Genomic DNA, 20,647 nt, shown 5'->3' with positions numbered 1-20,647 from the left:
AATTCCCGCCCCTCCTTTGATAAATATCCTCTCTTCTCGCATACCAAAATCCAACCTAAACCTTCTCAAAAACATCCTTCAGGTAATCGAACGCACCCAATGGAACACCCTGTGTGCGCATGATACAATACGCACTCGTGAGGTGGAAGTGGAAATTGGGGATTACATATTCGCTCACGTATCGCTGGCCCGTGAAGCGGAAGTTTCCCATCTTGCTCTCCATAATAATCTCCTCGTTCTCCTTACCGTTGATGACTTCAGGGTCTACACCCTCCAGAACTTCAATTGTGCGGGCGATGCGTGCTTGAAGCTGTTCGAATGTTTGCTCGTCGTCTTCGAATGTGGGAATGTTTTGGGCGCCGAGACGGGAGGCGAGGAATTTGGCCGTGTTGGAGCAGGATTGGACTTGATAAGGAAGTCTACGATTGTTAGTCGGTATTTGCATGAGGTTCGAGTAGCTTACCCTCTCATGTCGGAAATCAGGCGGTATGTAAGAAGATCTTCATGTTTTATTTCCTTATCATCACAGAACTTGGCACCCTTCTGGAGCATAAAGGACAAGTTCTTGAGGTACTTGACCAGCACGGGAACACTTTGTTGGTAGAGGGTTGTCATGATACAAATTTAGCTTGATTTACTTGGAAGAAATTTGAAGAGTTGATTAAATTGGCATAATGCCAGTATATATACCAACCTCGCAACCTTTTTGCTCTATTCATCCGACTCAATCTCACATATTCGCTTCTAGATACTAGGTAGTGAGTCCGGAACGCTGACTGCAGCGTAGGATTTAGTGCTTATTGAGTGAACTTTGGCCACCTTCTAAACGTGCAAGACGATTCGACATGATGCTGAGATGTTTGGTGCCTCGATGCCTATTGCACCAGGGTACAATCTCTCCCACTTGACGGGATGATCGGCTGACGGAACTTAGGCGCCGTGTAAGCTGACAGAGGATGCATAGATCCTCCCATATTTATTTTATACATGTTTGATTTGTCATCAGTAGTGATTTCTCGGAACATCGGCGCATATATCAGACTTTGGCTTGCTTGGATGGATGTCGCTGGCCGAAGAGGTACTCTCACGCATCAATAGCCTTGTTGGTAGTCATTTATATTGATCCACACGGATACGACAACAGCACTCTTATCATGTGCTTAACTTTGAGTAAATAGTTTCCGAATACCATTGAAATGAGCTCAATCGGCCTGAAGGATGGTGTTCGATGTCTTGCTCGGGTTGTCTGCCGAGGGATCGATGAAGCTTTGGCACAGAATGTCATAACATTGATACTTGGAATTTATTCTACGACACCATAAAACAGCTACATCTGGTTATACAGCTCATTTATTATGAAATTCTAATATTCATGTTGAACAAGAGCGATGAGGTCAATCATTGCTTCCAAGCCAACGCTTGTCATGCACCTCCTCCGAACCAACCCCGAACCCCCGCAGTCTTGATCAGTAACAACCTTTAAATCAATACTCTCATCCAACACAACCACAAACAACTCATCAACAATCTCAAAATGTCCCTCCCAATTCTCGACCACTTCGCCATCCTAGTCTCCTACCAAACCCTCCAAACCGTGACCCAATCCCTCAAAGACTCCCTCCTCGTAATCGACGGAGGCGCCCACGCAGATGGTCTCACAGTTAACAAACTAATCCATCTCGCCGACGGCACATATCTCGAGTTCATCGCCTTCGTCGAGGGTGTAGACCCCGAGAAACGCCGTGCTCACCGCTGGGGAAGCCTCCAAGAGGGCAAGATTGCAGATTGGGCTCATACGCTACCCAGTGAAGCTGATTACGCTCAGTTGCAGAAGAGGGTGGCTGATGCGGGGAGTGGTGTTACGTATGGTGATCTTACTTCGCTGCAGAGACACAGGCCTGATGGGGTTTTGATGAAGTGTCTTGTTTCGGTGGCGTTGGATGAGGCGGGCGGGAGGATATTTCCTGGGACGGTACCGTTTTGGTGTGTTGATGAGACGGAGAGGCATTTGAGGTCGCCGTTTAAGGCTGAGAGTGGTGATGGACTGCACGAGTATACGAAACATCCTTCTCATGCTAAGGGTGTATCGAAAGTCACTGTTCTGCTTCCCGAGAAGGATATTGCGATGTACAAGCCTGTTTACGATGCTATTCACAACCAGAAAGCAACCTCTGGATTGGATGGATACTCATGGCCTTACGATCTTCCGGCTGGGCCCACCTCAGGAAGCAACAAGGTTGTCCTGTCGAAACTCGAAGGTGGAAATGGCAAGGCAGAGATCAAGTTGACACTTTTGGGCACAAAGGAGGGCCCCAAGTCCATTGAGCTACTTCCCGGCTTAGTCGTTGACTTTGAACACACAGATTAGACAAAAACACTTGCTATTTGGGTATCTAAAAAGAAATAGAAGAAGAGAAGACTCCCTAGTCCAACATCAATGCCAAGTCATCGCTCGCTTGTTCATCTTCCGAAACATCAACAGCTTCCATATACTCTATCCTGGGACGCTTTTCCCTCTGGAGTTTGACCTTGAACTTGATCTCCGAAAAGTCCTCAGAGTACCATCTCTTCTTCGCATTCTGCCTCAGACGCTCATTGATCTGATCGCAGATCCGCTGCAACCCATCCCCCATAGGAATCTCCCGCACAACTTCATCGTAACGCGTAGTGCTTTCTTCATTGTTTATACTCCACCAAAGGCTATTATCAGCAGTCCCATACGTGAGGAGCGTCTCTCTCTCTGACATCTCCAGTGGAGGTGTAAACATGGGGACTAGACTTGCGACGGCAGAGATTGTCTCGATGGCTATACACTGACCGCAGCTATGCGATAGAACACCGCTCTCTGAGAATGTAGGCGGTATCTTGTAAACGCCCTCCATTGTGGTGGGCATGAACTTACCTGAGTGGGGATGAGGACAGTCTCTGTGTGGTGAGAAAACGACACGGCAAGATGGACAGGATAAGATTGGGACTCGTCCTTCTTCTGTTCCCTTCACGGATTCGTCGATCATGGTGTAGAGACACTTGTGTCCAAACATGTGACCGCAAGGTAACATGCAAGCTCGGTGGGACATCATTTTCTGCTTAGTAGTCAGGCCTTCATCAGGGCTAAAAGTGTGGTCGTGGCGAAAGATGGACATGTCATTGAGACAGATTCCGCACTCTAGGTGGAGGTGGTTGAAGAGCTCTGGGTCTTCGATGAGGGAGTCTCTGAGACGAGGCCAGAATGGAGTGGTCCATGTAGGTCTGTTGTATTGGGGTTCGGGATGCATGATGCTCTTGATAGACATCTTGTTGACGACGGTTGTGGACGACATGGCAAATGGTTGCTCTTTGGTTAGGTACAGGATAATAAGTTCAGGTGAATATCTAAAGGGAGAGTTATTCTTATCGAAGGCTATGGAGGGAAATTATATTTATTTGATTACTTGATCCGGTGATTCAATGTCCGTTGCTGTTCGGCAGTGGCTGTCAGGTATACGTGAACACAGTCGTTGACAAAGAGTTTTATTGTTCACCCCCCTTTGAGTATGCCGAACAATCTTGACAATTTGTTGTTCTTCGCTGTGTCAGTGCCAGACAAAGAACGCTGTTGAGTTCAGCTACTGGTAGCTAAGCATATGTAGTGGACTAAAGCTCAGGAAGTCCCGATAAATCCGGCAAGGGATCACTGCATATGAACGACACTCGAGCTTCATATCACGCAAACGTTCGTTTTATCATAGCAATATGCCAGTGCCAGAATTTACATCTTTAGTGAAACTGGCAGTTTTCATCTTGACACTGACTGTTCAGTTCCCGTCGAGCTGTGATCGAGTTACGACAGTGGCAGAAAGGGCCATATCTGATGAACAGCACTCCAGGCTACGAAGTGAATGAATGGGAAGAACCGTAGAATATGAACCAAATAATGATCCTGTAATCCTTTCCTCCTCATCACATCTCTTCTATCATTCTAGATCCTAAATCATCTCATCACTTCTTAGCTCGCATCCTTCATCATGCCCACCATGAATCCAGCCATGAATCATGGAACCATCATCGACGCGATCGACAGTGATATCGCCCCCATCACTGACATCTACTGGCCATCCTTCAAAAAGGCAGTCCAGAATGATCCCCAGCAACTCCGCCCCATCGACTTGACTTGCACCATCTGTACAGAGCAGATGTCAACCCAAGGATCCGGAAGAGGTTCCATTCACTGGATCCCAAAACAAGGTCGCCAAATCACCCACGATGCACAGATCCTCCCCTGTGGTCACATGGTAGGCGGCTGCTGCTTCATGAACTGGCTTCACAGTCAGTTTGAACGATTTCAAGGAAGGGAGTACTACTCGTGCCCTGTCTGCAACACGCAGATCATGAATCATCCTGAGTGCGAGCATCTGTGCCATGGCCAGCGAATCCCACACTTGATCGCCAACTATTCCAAAGTCCCTCTTGTTCTGAGCGAGGGTGGTTTCATCCACGCTCGATGTGCGGGATGTGAAATCCAGCATACCTTTTCCGAGATGACCAAGTACACTGGTATCTACAAGTGGGATGATGAAGTCGAGTCTACCGATACCGAACAATACATCACCCTTGGCTTTTTGAACGAACGCCCTGGCGGCTTCTTGTACATGGATGGTTCTAAAGACCCCAAGCGACCTTTTTGTGAGCGTGTTCGAAGACTTCGAACTCCAGAAGAGTTGAAGACTATCTGGGAAGCCTACAGACAGGTTTGGGTGTTGAAGTTCAAGACTTTTTGGATTTCGCATGATTTGTCCAATGTAACTCTTTGTCTCTACTTGATGAAGACCGTGAACCCATTTCCCGAGACGCAGACGTCCAAGGCTCCGAGCATTTTCCGTCGGGTCTTCTCTTGGGGATCTTCTACCTGATCGGTATTCTAGCGAGTACATGAGTTATGATGTTTTAGAGCTGAAAGATTGGACTGAGGACCGAGCTGATGTGCCTCTTCTTTTTATGACTGGTTTTTTGTATTTGTATTTTTGGTTTTGGGATTGGATGATGAACGACACAGGCTGGTCAGGAGCTTAGGCAGATTTAGGAAATACAACTGGATATTAGACCAGAACCTGATGACACTTTTATTAAGTATGAATTGCGATGGTTGTTTTTTACTTCGGCACGTTAAGTAAAGTGATTAACTACAGTTATTAAGTTCTTTAAGGACTATAACAGTGTTTGAGATGAATGTCTCTATCTCATCACTGTGTTTGTTTAACTGAAGGCAAAGACAACGCAGAATTAGGAAGAGTCAATTCTGCACCGACTGTAGCGAATTCAGTAGAGCTTGATATATTTCCGTCAATCATCTCTACGCTCAATGAGTCACTGAATATGGCATTGTCATGATTTAGCGTATCGAGATGGGCATGGTGTTTTGAGTGAAGAGCCAACAATCGCAAACAACTCTTAGCAAGCAATCACTTACATGACCAACCACCCACTTACCTCGTCTGCTTTTTCTTCCATCCCTCTAACATAGAATTCTGTCTTTCAAGTTGGATTCTATTTCTCATTTGCATTTGGGGCTAATCGCATCTGACATCAAAAGTGCCAGCAACGCTGCTAGCTCAAGTTACACTTGCCAGTGCCAGCCCGTGATTCATCAAACGACTTTATTAATTCTTTGTTTACTTTGCCTCTTCCTCCCGCACGTGCATAACTTGCCTTTTAGACTCCATCATCTCACTTTCTTCTCTCATCACCAACTTCATACTCTCGACTCGTTCATCCTCCGCCATCGTAACCATGGATGAACCTCCGATCCAAATCATCACTCGCCCACCAGATCCGCCTGAAGATAAGCCCAAACCTGAAAAACTCCTCGTCTGGCGCGATGACAACGGAAAGATTTACTTTCGCCATAATCCAACCGTTCCCATACTACGATATCCGAACAGCAAAGCGGCGATAGAGAAGTCCGATGACGACCCGACCAAATGCAAAGATTGCACTCGCGAGTGTCTCGTGGCCATCCGTGGGTATCTCCTCTCTCATCTTTTCTCTCATCTGACTAACTCGCACAGCAAACGAGGAGATGGAGAAAGATATCCGTGACCTTGAACTTTCTAACGACAAAGAAGACGAAGATCCCAAACCCAAGAACCCCAAGTACAATTTCGACAGAGAAATGCACATGCTATCCAGAAAAGGGGCCAGCAAAGTCGAAATGTACAAAGCCGTCAAGAGACCCAAGAACAAGAAAGAGACCCTCGGAGACATCATAAACGAAAGGGACGCCCTCAAGAAAGAGAAAGTCGGTCTCTCAAAGGAGCGCTCCAACCTGATCAAAGCACTCAAGGCTAAGAAAGCAAACAAGATCAGAGACGAAACACCAGCCAACATCACAGAAAAGAACGTCGCAGAGATGAAGAAACTCTCCGAGTTCATCGACGCCAGAATCAAACGGTGGAATAAGCACGACGAGCCCAAGAGTGAACAGATGATGGTAGCGGACGCCAAGTATACTCTCGAGGCACTGTACAAGCACCTCCAGAACTCTTTTGTCGATTTCGAATATGAGGAGGATATAGACGTGTGCCGTGTCTTGGACTTGCCTTGCTATGGGAGAGCCTATGGTGAGGATATTGAGGACCATCTGCATGGACCGGAGCATATGGTAAGTCATTCGCACAACCCTTTTAGTTCACTGCTTCTAATGCGTTTAGGCCTGGGATCAATCGATGAAGGGAAAAGTCCCGCTTTATCTTCAGTACAACCGACTGAAGCGCGAGGTCGATGACGGTCTTTCATACCAGGAGGGCTTGTTGGCAGAACTTGCTGTTGACCCATACTCTTACTAGGTCAGAAGCACACGAGAGACAGTACGCGTTTGAGCTTAAGTGAGACACAAGAATTCAATAGCTCAAAAGAGTCTATTTCTGCCCCCATTACCAAATCCCGCAAGTGACCACAGCCGGCACTCGTGTAGATCCCATGTAGTGTTACAGTACAAATGCGCGCCCCTAAATAACCCAGGAAACAAAAGAAACAATGTTCGGTAGGTACCAATGATCCATATCTCGCCGGCCCAGTTCTTCCAACGCGTGATTCTCTAATCGGCACGCGATCCGCTGCTGTGACGAGCACGTTTTCGTCCGCTGCTCGTGGCAGGGTGCATCTTGTCGTTGCGCTCCCTCTTGAGCTTGTCGTCCAAGACGCGGGCTGTACACCTTTAGCAGAAAAATCTCTCCTCTCCAACGCTGCGAACATACTGAGAACATCGTATCCGAACTGGGGGTGCTCCAAGCACAGAGCCTTGAACTCCTCCTCCGCCTCGGCGCGCAGGGTGTGCGAGCGCGTGGCCCAGAAGCTTGCGACGGGGGCGCGGATGGTGGTGTCGTCGTTGCTGGTGTAGGCGTAGACGTAGCGGGCGTATGCGATCTCGCCCTTGACGGTGGAGTTGACGCAGTGGATCTTGGAGCTCGAGAGGCCCTTGAGACCAGCGACGCCAAACTTCTCGGCGAGGGTGTAGATGCGGGCGTGCTTGAGGAGCTGGTCGCCGCTGTTGTCGACCGAGGGTACTGAGGGGTCGGACTCGAGGACGCGCTGGCCGGGGAGCTTCTTGGGGAAGTATTCGCCTGTGTAGAGGTATTCGAGGAAGCTGCCGACGGTCTCGATGTCGTAGTCGGGGAGCTCAATCTGACGAGGCTGTAGGCGAGTTTAGAAGCGGTTCACGGGTAGATGGTGCTGGCGCAAAGGTTCTGGAGCACTAACACTGCCGTCCTCGACGAAACTATCGCAAATGTCCTTGAAGTAGGGGCTTTGTGTCAAAAGTCCCTGATGCGCTGAGAGGATAGATTGGTCGCCGGATCCGATGAGCAGGGTGACAATTGGGCTCATGAGATAATTGGCAAAGGTAATTCGTGGCTCTACGATCTCAGAGTCGGCGAAGGGAAGCTCGGTATTGTCGACATTCTCATTCTCCTCACCCTCCTGGGTAGCCTCTGGCGCATTATCCTGCGTGTTCTGGGTCTCAGACATCTCAACGTCGCCAGTGGGCTCGACAGAGTCTTCGTGCTGATCGGTAGGCATGGTTGCGAATGAATTAGAATTCGAGTCTTAGGGAGCCATAGGTCAATTGCTTAAAACGAGCGGAATTGGTGCCGAAATCAGTGACTTAAAGATGGTCCAAATGATGGTTCCTGAGCGCGTGTGGATTCGTGTAAACGTGAGATCCAGTCTTGGTGGGCAGCTTCGGCTCGAGCAATACGGGCTAATCCGAATGCGGAAACAAGCTTGGCCTCCGTTGATGCCTCGTGCGCAAGGCATCACTGCATGACCATCATAGCTACCCTACACCGACCGTTCAGGAACTGCTGACCTGCCGCTATCGGTGCCCCGCCCCCACTAACATCTGAGGCGTCTTCATTTGGCAATCGATAAAAAGTGACTCCGAAGCAAACACCTTTCCACCAACTACTATTCCTTCCATTGTTCTCCTTCTTTGTCCTCAAGCCACCAATTTATCGTGATACTCGGGGATAATCACTATAAGGATGTGTGCAGCACATGTAAGAACACCTCTCCATCGCAATCAGCTTGACCGAGACTTCCGCAATGGCCCATACTAATCTTCTGCACCAGCTCGATATACGGCCAACTGCCGTTGAAGCTCGAGCTGCCTTCGACCAAGAATGGACTCCTACGACTCAACCCACACTTCTTCCCGTTTGCGCCTCTGCTCCCGCCGATCTATTGACTCCTTCAGCTATCTATCTTAAGCTGTCCTCGGGGTAAAGACTACCATGCTTCCACCACCGAATCGTCCTCTGACTCACCACTTACAGCGCAACTGCCGAATACTCATTTCTCCTCGAGAGTGCGACTGGAAGCACGGAGACGGTTGGACGATATAGTTTTATTGGCGCCAGTAAGCTTCTTTGAGACTCTTGTGCTGTGCATCCTCTGAGTCTCTCTTCTAGACCCGCGAAAAGTACTGGCGACTGGCGACGGCTACGAACACAATGGCGACCCGCTCAAGACCCTAGCGTCCGAGCTTTCCAATGATCGAGTCCTCGATATTCCTTCGCTGGCGCTTCCTAAGCTGTCTGGCGGCGCTGTTGGATACGTCTCATATGATTGTATCAAGTACTTCGAGCCCAAGACCGAGCGACCACTCAAAGACAACCTACAGATTCCCGAGGCTTTGTTCATGTTATTCGACACCATTGTCGCCTTGGACCACTTCCGTTCGACATTGACAATCGTCACACATATGAAGTTGCCCCAGAGTCCATCTGACGATCTTAAACCCGCCTACGACGAGGCCTGCGAGACCCTGCGAAATACCCTCGACATCATCTACCAGCCCGAGACTCCCTTACCTGCCCAAACTCTTGGTGAGCAATCAGAATCAGAGCAGCAATATTCGTCGAACGTTGGCCGTAAGGGCTATGAGACATTCGTCAAGGAGCTCAAGAAATACATTGTTAAGGGAGATATTATCCAAGCCGTGCCTTCACAACGGTTCCGTCGAAGCACCAAGCTTCACCCCTTTAACATTTACAGAACTCTCCGAACACTCAATCCCTCACCTTATGTGTTCTTCCTCTCATGCGCCGACTTTCACATCGTCGGTGCTTCGCCGGAGTGTCTGATGAAGACTGACGGATATGCCCCATTACCCTCTGACTCACGATTTGGCTACTCAGCTGCCGAAGCTCGATCAAGACCTCGTATCGTCAACCACGCAATTGCCGGTACAATCCACCGTGGAAAGAATGCCGCTGAGGATGACAGACTCGCTGCCGAGCTATTGGCTTCCAAGAAGGACAGAGCCGAGCACGTCATGTTGGTGGATCTCGCCCGTAACGACGTGAACAGAGTCTGCCACCCCACGACCGTCAAGGTTGACCGGCTCATGAGAATTGACCGCTTCTCCCATGTTCAGCACATAACCTCCGAAGTCTCGGGAGTTCTGCGTCCAGAGTGCACACGCTGGGACGCCCTGCGCTCCATTTTCCCCGCGGGAACAGTCTCAGGCGCACCCAAGATCCGAGCTATGGAGCTCATCTACGACCTGGAGCAGGAGAAGCGGGGCATCTACGCCGGAGCTGCAGGATGGTTTGGATACGACATTGTGCGCGTGGATGAGGGCAGCGAGCCTGCGGACAAGGTTTTCGTCGACGAAGGACCCATGGACACGTGCATTGCCATCCGGACCATGCTCGTCAAGGATGGCGTGGCATACATGCAGGCCGGCGGTGGCATCGTCTACGACAGTGACCCTACAGATGAGTGGATGGAGACGATGAATAAATTGTCCGCCAACCTCCGCTGTGTGGAGCTGTCGGAAAGATACTTTGGCGATGGGGTGAGCACTAAGACCGTGGAGGAGATTATTGCGATTGAGAGGAGGAAGGGAGAGGAGGAGGTGAAGGAGGCTGAAAAGTAGGGCATTTGCATAGAACGATTTCTGATGAAGGATAGAATCAATTGATACTCATTGGCGCGCTTATTGTGTTCGAAGTCGTTTATTTCCTTTTCATTGCCTTGCTGCCAGGGTAGTGTTGTTCTGACAGGAGAGGTTGTGAACGGTCAAGGCCTCACTGTTCAGGCCGAACCATGAGTGAAAGCAAAACAATGCCACGACATTCACGGTTCAACCTAAACTTACAACATGGACGGTGAACAAATGAATGTGCTTGACTTCAGTGACTGTATCGAATCTGAGTATAAAACGAAATGATGCTTACTCTATGGCAAATTCATCTCATCACCAGCATCCTCTCCCTCTCACCGTTCACATCCAGGTAAGTCTTACACCAAAAACAGATCACAAACACAAAAGGTAAGTCTACGCAACTACATCTCACAAACAGCTTTCACATCTCGTCTCACTTCACTAGTCAGTCATCTCACTGGTAAGTACCCCTTCTCAACATGTCTCCTCCTCCTAAGCCCCTCCCCGAAGCTTTCTGGCCAACTATCAGACAGGCCATCGGTAAGGGCAGCAACACAAATTCTGACAACCAGGCCATCACCCCTCAATGCCCCATCTGCATGGAGCCACTCCCGGTGAAATCTTTCCCTGCCCAAGGTGAGTTGGATGCTGAGGTCTTGCTCTGCGGTCATGTTCTCTGCCAGCCTTGTCGCAAACAGTGGGAGCGAAGTGAGTTGGGAGACCGGTGCCCTGCGTGCCGAACCACTCTCTACTGCACTCGCTGTGAGGCAAACGCCATTCCTCTCACTATCCCCAAGAACGGCGAAGGATCCAGTATTCCTCCAGGTATTCCTGAGGGTAAGCAAGACTTGTGTCCTGATTGTCAGGCTGAGGTTGAGTTTCACAAGGCTGTTGAGAACGGTGAGTGGCCTCATAACCTAGATGACATGGAGCCTGGGTTTGTCAGCCTTTTCTACCATGTTGTTAACGACATTGAGAAGGATGGTGATGTTGCTACGATGAGTAGGGTTCAGGATGCGATTACCGACACCATCGTGCAGGAGTTTTCAAACATGATGGTCAGTCGTCGCATGGTCACGCTTGGTCGTGGGAACACGCTGCGACAGGCGAATCCATGGTACACTGAGAACAACAAACGTCAGGAAAACCGTCGTAACGGGGTCATCGGCTTTGACTCGGAAGATGATGAGGAGCCTCGTGCAAACACTCCCGCTGGTGTCCCTCATCGAATTGGGGATCCATTTGTAGTCGGACTGCGTGATAGAGATAGACTTGGGAATGTTGCATTTGGCGTGCCGCCTTATCGCTTGGATCATGGCTATGCCAATCAGGCTGACGTCCAGGATGGCATCGCACGTCCAGATGCAGCAGCACCACGATCCGACAATATAAGCTCCATTGTCCGTGCAATTTGGGGATCAGAGGGAGCAGACGCAGGAAGGGCTCGAGGAGAAGCAGAGGTAGCGCCTCGAGACACAGATCAACAGATGAGGGCTCCAAGACAGGTACCGTTGCCTGTCTTTGCACGTCCCAGCGCTGCAACACAGACAGCTCAAGATGATGATAGACAGCCACCAGATGCTGACGAACTTAGACAGTGGGCTGAGTTTCTAGAACTACAACGGGAGGGTAATCCTTCTCCTGCAGCAGCTGTAGCGGCCAGACCAGCTCGAGTCTATCCAGAGGGATCGGCGGCTGCAATTCTTGAGCAACTCAGGCCCGTGGATGAGGAGTTTTTCCCTGATATGCCTACCTGGGACGAATATGTTGCTGATGCCGATGCGGATTTTGCTTCCCACGTTAATGATCCTAACTGGCCACCTCTAATACGTGCAGAGTACATAGCAGAGCACGAAGAGTATATGAGAAGACTTGTAGCGAACAGAACGGCTGCATCGTCGTCCAGTGCGGCATCCGGTGCACAGAACTCGAGCTCCATGAACCTGGGCGACAGCGACGAGGAGATGTCGTCGGCCGATCAGCCCGTCTCTGAGCGCTGAGGATCTCCTCCTCCACTATCCACAGTGGGAAGACGCGTGTAAGTCAAGGGCATGATGATATTGCATGCGGGCCGTGACAGAGGTAGGCGAAGACGCTCGGACCGAGATATGGATGGGACGGCACGGCACGGGAAACGGCATCAAGTAACGGAGGAGACGGGCTTGGCTGAGAAAGTGAATATGAATTTGAATTTATTCGGTGAAACGGAGTTTTGGATCAGGATCAACCGGGAACAAATTAGATTGATATGATATTAGTCAGTGTATGGGTATACGTAAGTATGTATGTACGCGGAGAATAAACAAAGGTCTAAGAAATGTTTCAAGGGGTTCGGATGTGCCGTCAGAGCCGTTTGAGTTTATTGGTATCAGTCGATCCCTGAAGTGAACGATGATGTATTCAGCAAAACCCGTGACATGTAAAGGAATTAGGAAATAAAAGAAACACAATGCTATGCAAATCGTACGTCAGCTAGGCGCGTGGACTATCGTTTGAGGCTGCAAGCGGGATAGATAGTCAAGCCACGTAAGTCTGGAAAAAGCGAACGAATACACGTATAATTCGGATATCGGCTACTAAGTGAGTGACAGTCATTCAGCCCATGACTCGAATGTGAAATATATATGCCGATAGTCAAAATATAAACGAAATACTACATACAGTGATTACAGTGAGGAAATATCAGTGAAGAGAGGGAAAAGTGGGCAAATAGCATCATCTCACCGCGCCGTGCCGGTATCCGATCGCGCCCAATCGACCCCGGCAAGTCGGCACGTCGACATCCACCTTTTCTAAACGCCCAGTTTTTAGTCTGATATTGGTTTTGCATGGTATTTACGAGGGAGCATATGAGCAAAACGGACATGTAAAGATCATGTATAGAGAATAACCGAACAAGGACTATCTGTAGGTGTTTAGTGTCTTATGCTGGTATTTTACCGTCTACATCCAAATATCATCCATATCCGAGTTCCTGTGCTCAGACATCTTCTCTAAATTAGATGCATGTCACTCAACTCGCTTCTCGGCACCACAAATTCCTGCTCCAAGGGGGCCAGGCCATTCCCCAATGCCACCCTCCACTCAACCTCATCCGCTAGTGGACAAGCCCGTTGCTGTCTCGGAAGTACGGCTTCATCGTCTTGCCTATTGAAAGTTGCCTTGCCTTTGAAACTGCGGCGCCTCTGGGGCCCTTTCAGGTGCCGTCTCTTCCAGCTCGCGCCTAAAAATAATACCTACCCCCCTCCCCGTCCCCAGCCTTATTCACATCACATCTAATACATACCTAACTACTTGTACATCTGTTCCCCTGCCCTCTCTTCTCTCGCTGTTTTTCGGTTCCTGCTTTTAGAAGACCACCCCCTCCCTCTTCTCTCGCTTCTTCCTCGCGCTGCGTGTGCTCCCCCCCCCGTTTACAAATTCTTGTAACTGAACTGGACCTGGACCTGGACCTGGGCTCGAACTTCCATTTAAGCCAAAGGGGGCCTAGAAGCCTCTGCCAAGAATTTCCCATCCCGTCTACTTCAAGACCCTTTTTGGGCATTTACATCACTTACATCTGCATCTTGAATTTGAGCCTCAACTCACTTCACCACAAATCAAATCAATTGCTTGTCTGGTCCCTCGACAATTGATTACCTAACACTTCGATCTCACCATTGAATGATACCGCGATAGATGCCTTCCCTTCTGCAGGCCGACTTGGACATGGATCCCGCCGTTGTCGGCCTCCCTACCACAACAGCCATCACAGGCCTTCTCGACGTCGGTGCTGCTGCCATCGACATCCTCAGCGACCTCAACATCTCGCCCCAGCACGACACCGCCATCCTCAACATCCTCCTCCGCGAGGTCAAGGAGTGCAGATCCTCCGTCCACGCCTTCTACAAGACCCTCAACCTCATCGAGAACAACCAGATCCCCTTCCCCGCCCGCGCAGCCTGGATCTCTCTCGACACCCTCGTCGCGACCCTCACAGACACCGTCCTCGCCTTCACTCGCCTCTCGTCGCTATGCTGTGCGCTCGACGAGCAGTCCAACAGGACCACGCCTGAGGATGCAGCCAAGCAGTTCCAGAAGAGGATCAAGGCGCTGTGTGCGAGGTTGAGATGGCATAATCTTTCGTATGCTATGATGATGACTATAGTGAACTGGTGAGTTAAGCAAGCGCAAACACACGGACCGCTAGATGAACAAGTGCTGACGGACATGAAAAAGCCCGGGAGAAAAGGACGCAAAGAACAGTCGCGACGAGCTGGCGCATCGCGTTGCGAGACTTCTCACATTCAACGTCAACCTCTCTGCTCGATTAAGACAGAGTCGCCCCGGATCCTCGGCCGCCAAGACAACGGGATCGGGAGCCCAGACCCCCGATAGCCCCGAGATCACCCCCGTCAATGTGGGGCTTGGACCCGCCCCCTACTCCGGAACACTCTCAAAGCTCACCACTCCCAAGGCTCTGTCCAAGGTCATTCTACCCATTCAGTTGAGGGAGCTTCGTGATGATTTCGAGTACTACACCGAGATGATCCCCTCGCAGACTGGAAGCTGTGAGTTTCCAACTGGCGGTGTCTTGATGGGAACTCCATATGATCTCGCTTCAGCACGATGAGACCCCATTATCAATCAGTAACTATCAATCTATCCCTAGTGGATAAATCATCTTATTAGATGAATACTTGCAAAGTCGGTGTTTAGGTGGGAAATAGTGCGAGGCATTTCAGGCCATGTCTGGCTACAGGACCGGTTGTAGGGCTTAGACGGGCATTTTACCAAACGGTTATTACGTGTAATGATGTTTTTATTTGTTTCTTGCTTCGTTTCACTTGGAGTCGATTTAGCTAGGCATTTGCAATTTCAACGTAGAGATATCCATTCAAATTAATCAATCACCCATTACTCATCGTGCTATGCTATGCTAGTCTTGCTATGTTATTCTTGTTACTTGATCTTAATGAAGAACTCAATCCCGTCCTTAAATGAAGAGCTTGCTACCGTGGTACTTGGTCTTGTCAGAGTAGCTCTGCACAGACGTCTCAATCTCTCGCTCGGGGAAACCCTTGAATGACTTGGCGTATGTCGCAACGGAATGGGCGATGAGCTGTTCTGTGTTAGTGTCACGGTTTCTGAACAAGACATTGGCTGGGTGCGACTTACCTTGGTGTTCACCTCCCACGCGGTGTAATTCACATTGGTCAGATCATCCCCGATCTGATGGTAGTTCTTATCATACCAGACACCGGCTTCACCGCCAAACTTCTCGACCTCGTCCTCTGTCTTGACACCCTCGGCACCTGTGGCGATACCACCGGCGGGGATGCCACCACGGATGAAACCATCGTAGTCACTGCGACCATCGAAGGGAATGAAGGTGTAGTTGAGGCCCTGCTCCTCGTACCAGTCGACATACAGATTGCGCAGCTCCTCTGAACCCTTGGGGTTCTCGGCGTTGGTGGCGTTGTAGATCTGGTAGGCAAAGTTGGGACTGGCCATCATGTCGTAGTCCATGAAGAGACGAATCTTGCGGTTCTCATCTTCAGGAAGAACGGAGACGTAGTGGTCGGAGCCGAGAAGACCTTCTTCCTCGGCGGCCCACCACGCAAAGCGGACGCAGTTGTTGACGCGGTACTTGGTCAGTTGGACGGCGACCTCGAGCACAGAGATACTGCCGGATCCATCATCGTTGATACCAGGGCCCTCGGCAACACTGTCACTGTGACCGCCAAGCATAACACAGTTGTCAGGGTCACCACCGCGAGTCTGGGCAATGATGTTGGTGGTGAGGATGGTCTTGACCTCAGCGTCAATGTAGGCAATAGCATCGACAGTCTCACCATCCTTGAGCTTCTTGGCAACAGCCTTGCCCTCTTCACCGCCAAGACCAAAAGTAGCAACATGGTCAGGCGAAGGGGTACCGAGAGTTCCATGAACCTCGTCCTTCTCATAGTTATACACAACGGCAGCGACAGCACCCGCTTTACCAGCATTGCCGGACTTTGTACCAAAGGGGCACGTTCCACGGAGGACGAGGGCAATGTTGCCCTTGACGGCCTCGGGGTAATCGGACTCGTCGCATCCTTCGTTGTCGACGAGGACAAGCGTTCCGTGGACGGGCTCCTTGTTCTTAGTCGGAGGAGTCAGACCCATGGGCGATGCCTGCTTGGGGACAGAGTCGCCGATGATGAGACGCGACTCGAAGACATTGCCCGAGACAGCGGGGAATTGCTGGTTCGAGACGGAGTAGTAGCCGCCTAGCTTGGCGAGCTCAGCGTGGATGTACGACAGCGTACCGAGATGGCCTTGAGAACAATCAGTCATTGCGTTCATGATAACAGGCCGATTTCGGAGAACGTACCTTCGCTGCCGATGACACGAGTCGGATGTCCATACTCTTCCTCTCCATTCTTGGCAATCTCATACAGATCCTTTGCTCTAGCCTCGAGATTCTCAGGCTTGATGCTCTTCTGCAATTCCTTGGTGTCTACCACGGGAAGATCATCACCGAAGGGATTCCAAGAGAGCTTGGGGACTTGGAGGTTAAGAGGGATCTGAAGAGCTGACACGCCCTGGAGAGCGGCCGTGGCGGCGACTAAGCAAAGGCTCTTTGTCGTCATGTTGGAGTTTGTTGTGGTGAAGGAGAGAGGGAGAATGATGGAAGGGGAGGGTTCTGGTTAAGACATGGGCATGACTGGAGCGCAGGTGATACAAGCTTGTGACGTGATGATGCTGGGACCTGGAGCTATAGGGCCCTAGCTCACTGTAGCTTAGCTTGGTTGCCCTGCCAGGAACCCGAGGCATTGCTTATCTTTGCCCTAGTTAGTCCCCGCGATTTGTCTCAGCTGTGTCTTGGCGATGATCGGTGATAGCTACCCTGGACTCTGCTAGCGCAGTGAATCGGATCTTGAATGAGAACAAGAGCTATTGTAAACCAACCATTATTCCGTAGATCAATATTTACTATTTAGTATTAGTTGCTGGCTGAATTTATTCGCTGAGGGGTGTTCTTGATCGTCGGCATATCGAGATATATTGAGGATTGATGCATCTACCCGCCTCGCATTGGTTTCACAACAGCCAATATCGGAAGACAGGGAGGAATATTGTGCAAAAGGCTCATGCGATTATGCCACCGAAATGGACCTGGGACTTGGGTTCAGACGAGATGCGAGCAAACCACCATGAACATGAGAGGCCACTCACTGTTCGACCAGCATTAGTAGGCATCCCCCAAGAAGCAAGAAAACCTCTCAAGTTCCAGGTGGATGAAGATATTAGAAATGCCTAGTCTAAGCTCCCCTAAATTCATCCTAAATTTACCTACGCCTACTTATCACTGAGCATAGAGCTCCTAAGCTTTCTTGCCTCACACTGGCATTTGAAGGCCTGGCGCAGTGCAGAGTGCCGAGACCGTGCTTTGGTATTTCTCCTCCAACTTGGCATGTGTGTAATATTCTTTCAAAGCGTCAATTGATTTATGTCTACACTGACTTAGCAACAGACGATATTAAGAATTGCTAGAAAAGCGCGATAGATAAGTGTTATCGTAGCAGGTCGATTTAGCTCAAGTGAGCAATAAGATGAAGTTGCCAAAATCATCGTGATGTGAGAGGCGCATCAAGTCCATCCATACTAGTCCGAATACCCTCCTTTTGACAAGTCCAGAACCGCCAAGCATATCTCCAGTGTAACCCAAAAACCACACGGCGTAACAATGAATGTCATTTAGGCTACACATCGCAACCCCCAACTCTGCACTCCCATCTCCATTGGGCTACCATGCTTACGCCCAGATGGACCATCAAGATACCGTCAGCTCACTCAGCGAGCAAGAATAGATAAAGTGCTTACACGCTGACGCCGTGGTTAAATTGAACTCAAACTTGAACTTTATCTTCTCTTCCATCACGTTTCATCTCAAGTTAGGACGAGAAGTTACGATGCATCCTGCTTATACGCTGTATATCGGGCTTGAAGCTCGTGTGACCGAGTGGAAGAACGACGTGTATGCGACTGTCAGTAAACGGTTCATTGCACCCACTGATGCACAGTATCAGGTACGTTAAATGGTGTTGAGATACAGGAATATTCGCTAATGATCAAGGTGTAGGTTGATGAGAAGAAACCGGTGATCACGGAGAGGCAAGTTGAAGAAGGGAGACCGGAGAAGGAATTGCTGGAACAGAAATATGCCAGTCAGTCATGACAAGAGTTCAATTATGGCTCAGAAGCGATGAGATCGAATTGTCAAGTTGTTTATGCTGTCTTGTTTGTTATTAACCAATCCCTCACATTAAATGAAGTTTTTATACACCCATTTTCAACTTCCATGTCTACTTTCAAACAACCACCTTTTATTCTTCCCCAAGCAAGATCAAGGAATGCTCAACTTGACATGATCCTGCTTCTTCGAAGCCCGTCCTCCAAATCCCCATCCAATCTGATGCGCAAGCTGGATCTCAACATCCAAATCATCAGCCCAAGCCCACACCAACCCAGGATTCTTCTGGAACATCCTCCCCGCCGCAATGAGATCCAACTTGACACCATCGTCCTTTCCAGAGATGATCTCCTCAGCTAGTGTACCGGTCTTGATACTGCCCACTGAACTAACGAGCATCTTGTCGCCAACAACCTTCTTGATGTGCTTCGCGAACTTGGCTTGATAGCCCGGTCCGCCTTGGACCTTCTGCTGGGGATGGTTTCCGCCGCTGGATACATCGATCACATCGACGCCGCGCTCAGCAAAGAGACTAGCGAGCTTCGCAGCTTCATCGACAGTCCAGCTCTCGCCGGTGTACTCAGGGTTAGTATCCAACCAATCCGTCGCACTAATCCTCACAAAAAGCGGCATCGTCTCAGGAATAACAGCACGAACCTCCTCCACAAGCTCAAGCGCCAGCCTCGTCCTATTCTCAAAACTTCCACCATACTGATCCGTTCGCTTGTTCACACTAGGTGTAAGGAACGAGCTGACGAGGTAGCCGTGCGCAAAGTGAAGCTCGATCACGTCGAAACCAGCGGTGACGGCGCGGTTGGCCGCCTTGACGAAATCCTTCTTGAGCTGGTTGATCTCCTGGATGCTCATGCTGCGAGGCGTGGGCATGTTCTCGTTGAAGGGCTCGTCGCTGGGGCCGACGACATCGTCGGGCCACCCGTTGACTTCCTCGGTGGCTGTGGCGCCGGCGCTGAGCCAGGGTGCTACGCAGCTTGCTTTGCGGCCTGCGTGGGCGAGTTGAATGGCGATGTTTGTGTTTTGGCTGTGAGCAAAGTCGACATTCTTACGAAGAGTGTCGACGTGGGCGTCGAGCCAGATACCAGCGTCCCTATGAAGATCAGAAAATGAGCTGCAACAAGTTTTGAGATTATACTTACTCAGGTGTAATTCGACCATTAGCTTGGACGGCAGTTGCTTCAAGCATCATAAGACCCGGCTACGCAGATTAGCTTTGATCAATCTCACTGCTACAACACCACTTACACCACGCTGAGCCATACCGCCATAGTGCGTAATATGCCAAGGTGTCATGAACCCTTCATGGCAAGAGTACTGACACATAGGGCTGACCCAGATTCTATTCTGCATAGTGACATTTCGAATCTTGAGCGGCTGGAAGAGTCTAGGAACAGGGCTTCCATCACTGGGCTGAATAGCCAGACCAGCCGGAGGATCCTGCTCGGGCGTGAAGAAGGGAACGTCCTTTGCAGCTTTGTTGACGATGGGATGGCTGCATTTCTCAGTCTTTGTGGGGGCAGGAGTTTCGGGTCTCGACACGGGAATGCCGTGGTGAGGATGGCAGATGCGGTTGGTGAGATATGCAGCCATGATGATGAGTGTTGAGAAGGAATGTTATGCTTAATGATCCTTGAGAATCCTCATCTTGGAGATTGGGAGCAGGAATTTATATACATGTTCATGATGGGTCAATGACGTTGTGATTAGAAATCTTTGACGTTGGATTTTCGGAAAGCTCCAGCTCTAGAGTCCTCCCTCCGTGTGCAGAGCGCGAATCTTCACATTGGGCACGGACGATGAGCATTGGTTCTTTCGATGCATTGAAACATTTATAATAAATAACGTTGTCCAGGTGGTGGGTCAGTTATCTAAACTAGGCCTCTTGGTCTAGCAATGCCGTTAAAAACAGAGTACGGAGTATACAATTATAAATCTCGCTCGCCTCAAAAAAATCATGTTCGGTCCGAATTATTTCCAGCAAGTTCTCCACG

General features: G+C 49.8%; 11 protein-coding genes across 11 annotated transcripts; 6 read left to right on the top strand and 5 right to left on the bottom strand.

The window, feature by feature from the left end:
* Positions 1-55: 55 nt before the first annotated feature.
* Positions 56-615, bottom strand: FTJAE_2567 (helix-turn-helix domain protein; the record flags this gene model as incomplete). The annotated part of the gene is made up of 2 exons (XM_037348774.1): positions 56-419; positions 464-615. 2 exons carry the CDS (start codon positions 613-615, stop codon positions 56-58), a joined length of 516 nt encoding a protein of 171 aa, XP_037210324.1.
* Positions 616-1,534: 919 nt separating this feature from the next.
* On the top strand, positions 1,535-2,368 carry FTJAE_2566 (uncharacterized protein; the record flags this gene model as incomplete). The annotated part of the gene is made up of 1 exon (XM_037348773.1): positions 1,535-2,368. One exon carries the CDS (start codon positions 1,535-1,537, stop codon positions 2,366-2,368), a length of 834 nt encoding a protein of 277 aa, XP_037210323.1.
* Positions 2,369-2,423: 55 nt separating this feature from the next.
* On the bottom strand, positions 2,424-3,320 carry FTJAE_2565 (uncharacterized protein; the record flags this gene model as incomplete). The annotated part of the gene is made up of 1 exon (XM_037348772.1): positions 2,424-3,320. The coding sequence occupies one exon, from the start codon at positions 3,318-3,320 to the stop codon at positions 2,424-2,426; it is 897 nt and encodes a 298-aa protein (XP_037210322.1).
* Positions 3,321-4,004: 684 nt separating this feature from the next.
* FTJAE_2564 (uncharacterized protein) lies at positions 4,005-4,889 on the top strand (the record flags this gene model as incomplete). Its single annotated transcript, XM_037348771.1, has 1 exon — positions 4,005-4,889. One exon carries the CDS (start codon positions 4,005-4,007, stop codon positions 4,887-4,889), a length of 885 nt encoding a protein of 294 aa, XP_037210321.1.
* Positions 4,890-5,766: 877 nt separating this feature from the next.
* On the top strand, positions 5,767-6,821 carry FTJAE_2563 (uncharacterized protein; the record flags this gene model as incomplete). The annotated part of the gene is made up of 3 exons (XM_037348770.1): positions 5,767-5,995; positions 6,045-6,637; positions 6,687-6,821. The coding sequence occupies 3 exons, from the start codon at positions 5,767-5,769 to the stop codon at positions 6,819-6,821; spliced, it is 957 nt and encodes a 318-aa protein (XP_037210320.1).
* Positions 6,822-7,072: 251 nt separating this feature from the next.
* Positions 7,073-8,052, bottom strand: FTJAE_2562 (uncharacterized protein; the record flags this gene model as incomplete). Its single annotated transcript, XM_037348769.1, has 3 exons — positions 7,073-7,182; positions 7,233-7,668; positions 7,735-8,052. 3 exons carry the CDS (start codon positions 8,050-8,052, stop codon positions 7,073-7,075), a joined length of 864 nt encoding a protein of 287 aa, XP_037210319.1.
* A 525-nt stretch (positions 8,053-8,577) lies between these two features.
* On the top strand, positions 8,578-10,414 carry FTJAE_2561 (anthranilate synthase component I; the record flags this gene model as incomplete). Its single annotated transcript, XM_037348768.1, has 3 exons — positions 8,578-8,753; positions 8,808-8,890; positions 8,943-10,414. 3 exons carry the CDS (start codon positions 8,578-8,580, stop codon positions 10,412-10,414), a joined length of 1,731 nt encoding a protein of 576 aa, XP_037210318.1.
* Positions 10,415-10,902: 488 nt separating this feature from the next.
* FTJAE_2560 (uncharacterized protein) lies at positions 10,903-12,423 on the top strand (the record flags this gene model as incomplete). Its single annotated transcript, XM_037348767.1, has 1 exon — positions 10,903-12,423. The coding sequence occupies one exon, from the start codon at positions 10,903-10,905 to the stop codon at positions 12,421-12,423; it is 1,521 nt and encodes a 506-aa protein (XP_037210317.1).
* A 1,678-nt stretch (positions 12,424-14,101) lies between these two features.
* FTJAE_2559 (uncharacterized protein) lies at positions 14,102-15,035 on the top strand (the record flags this gene model as incomplete). Its single annotated transcript, XM_037348765.1, has 2 exons — positions 14,102-14,577; positions 14,642-15,035. The coding sequence occupies 2 exons, from the start codon at positions 14,102-14,104 to the stop codon at positions 15,033-15,035; spliced, it is 870 nt and encodes a 289-aa protein (XP_037210316.1).
* Positions 15,036-15,398: 363 nt separating this feature from the next.
* Positions 15,399-17,037, bottom strand: FTJAE_2558 (aminopeptidase Y; the record flags this gene model as incomplete). Its single annotated transcript, XM_037348764.1, has 3 exons — positions 15,399-15,524; positions 15,581-16,722; positions 16,779-17,037. The coding sequence occupies 3 exons, from the start codon at positions 17,035-17,037 to the stop codon at positions 15,399-15,401; spliced, it is 1,527 nt and encodes a 508-aa protein (XP_037210315.1).
* A 1,757-nt stretch (positions 17,038-18,794) lies between these two features.
* Positions 18,795-20,246, bottom strand: FTJAE_2557 (NADPH dehydrogenase; the record flags this gene model as incomplete). The annotated part of the gene is made up of 3 exons (XM_037348763.1): positions 18,795-19,746; positions 19,796-19,854; positions 19,902-20,246. 3 exons carry the CDS (start codon positions 20,244-20,246, stop codon positions 18,795-18,797), a joined length of 1,356 nt encoding a protein of 451 aa, XP_037210314.1.
* Between the last annotated feature and the right edge of the window lie 401 nt (positions 20,247-20,647).

Source organism: Fusarium tjaetaba (assembly GCF_013396195.1).
Source record: "Fusarium tjaetaba strain NRRL 66243 chromosome Unknown NRRL66243_c0000050, whole genome shotgun sequence".
NCBI classification, from domain to species: domain Eukaryota; kingdom Fungi; phylum Ascomycota; class Sordariomycetes; order Hypocreales; family Nectriaceae; genus Fusarium; species Fusarium tjaetaba.
The sequence above is the reverse complement of the archived record's forward strand: the minus strand, read 5'-3'. Positions and strand labels throughout refer to the sequence as shown.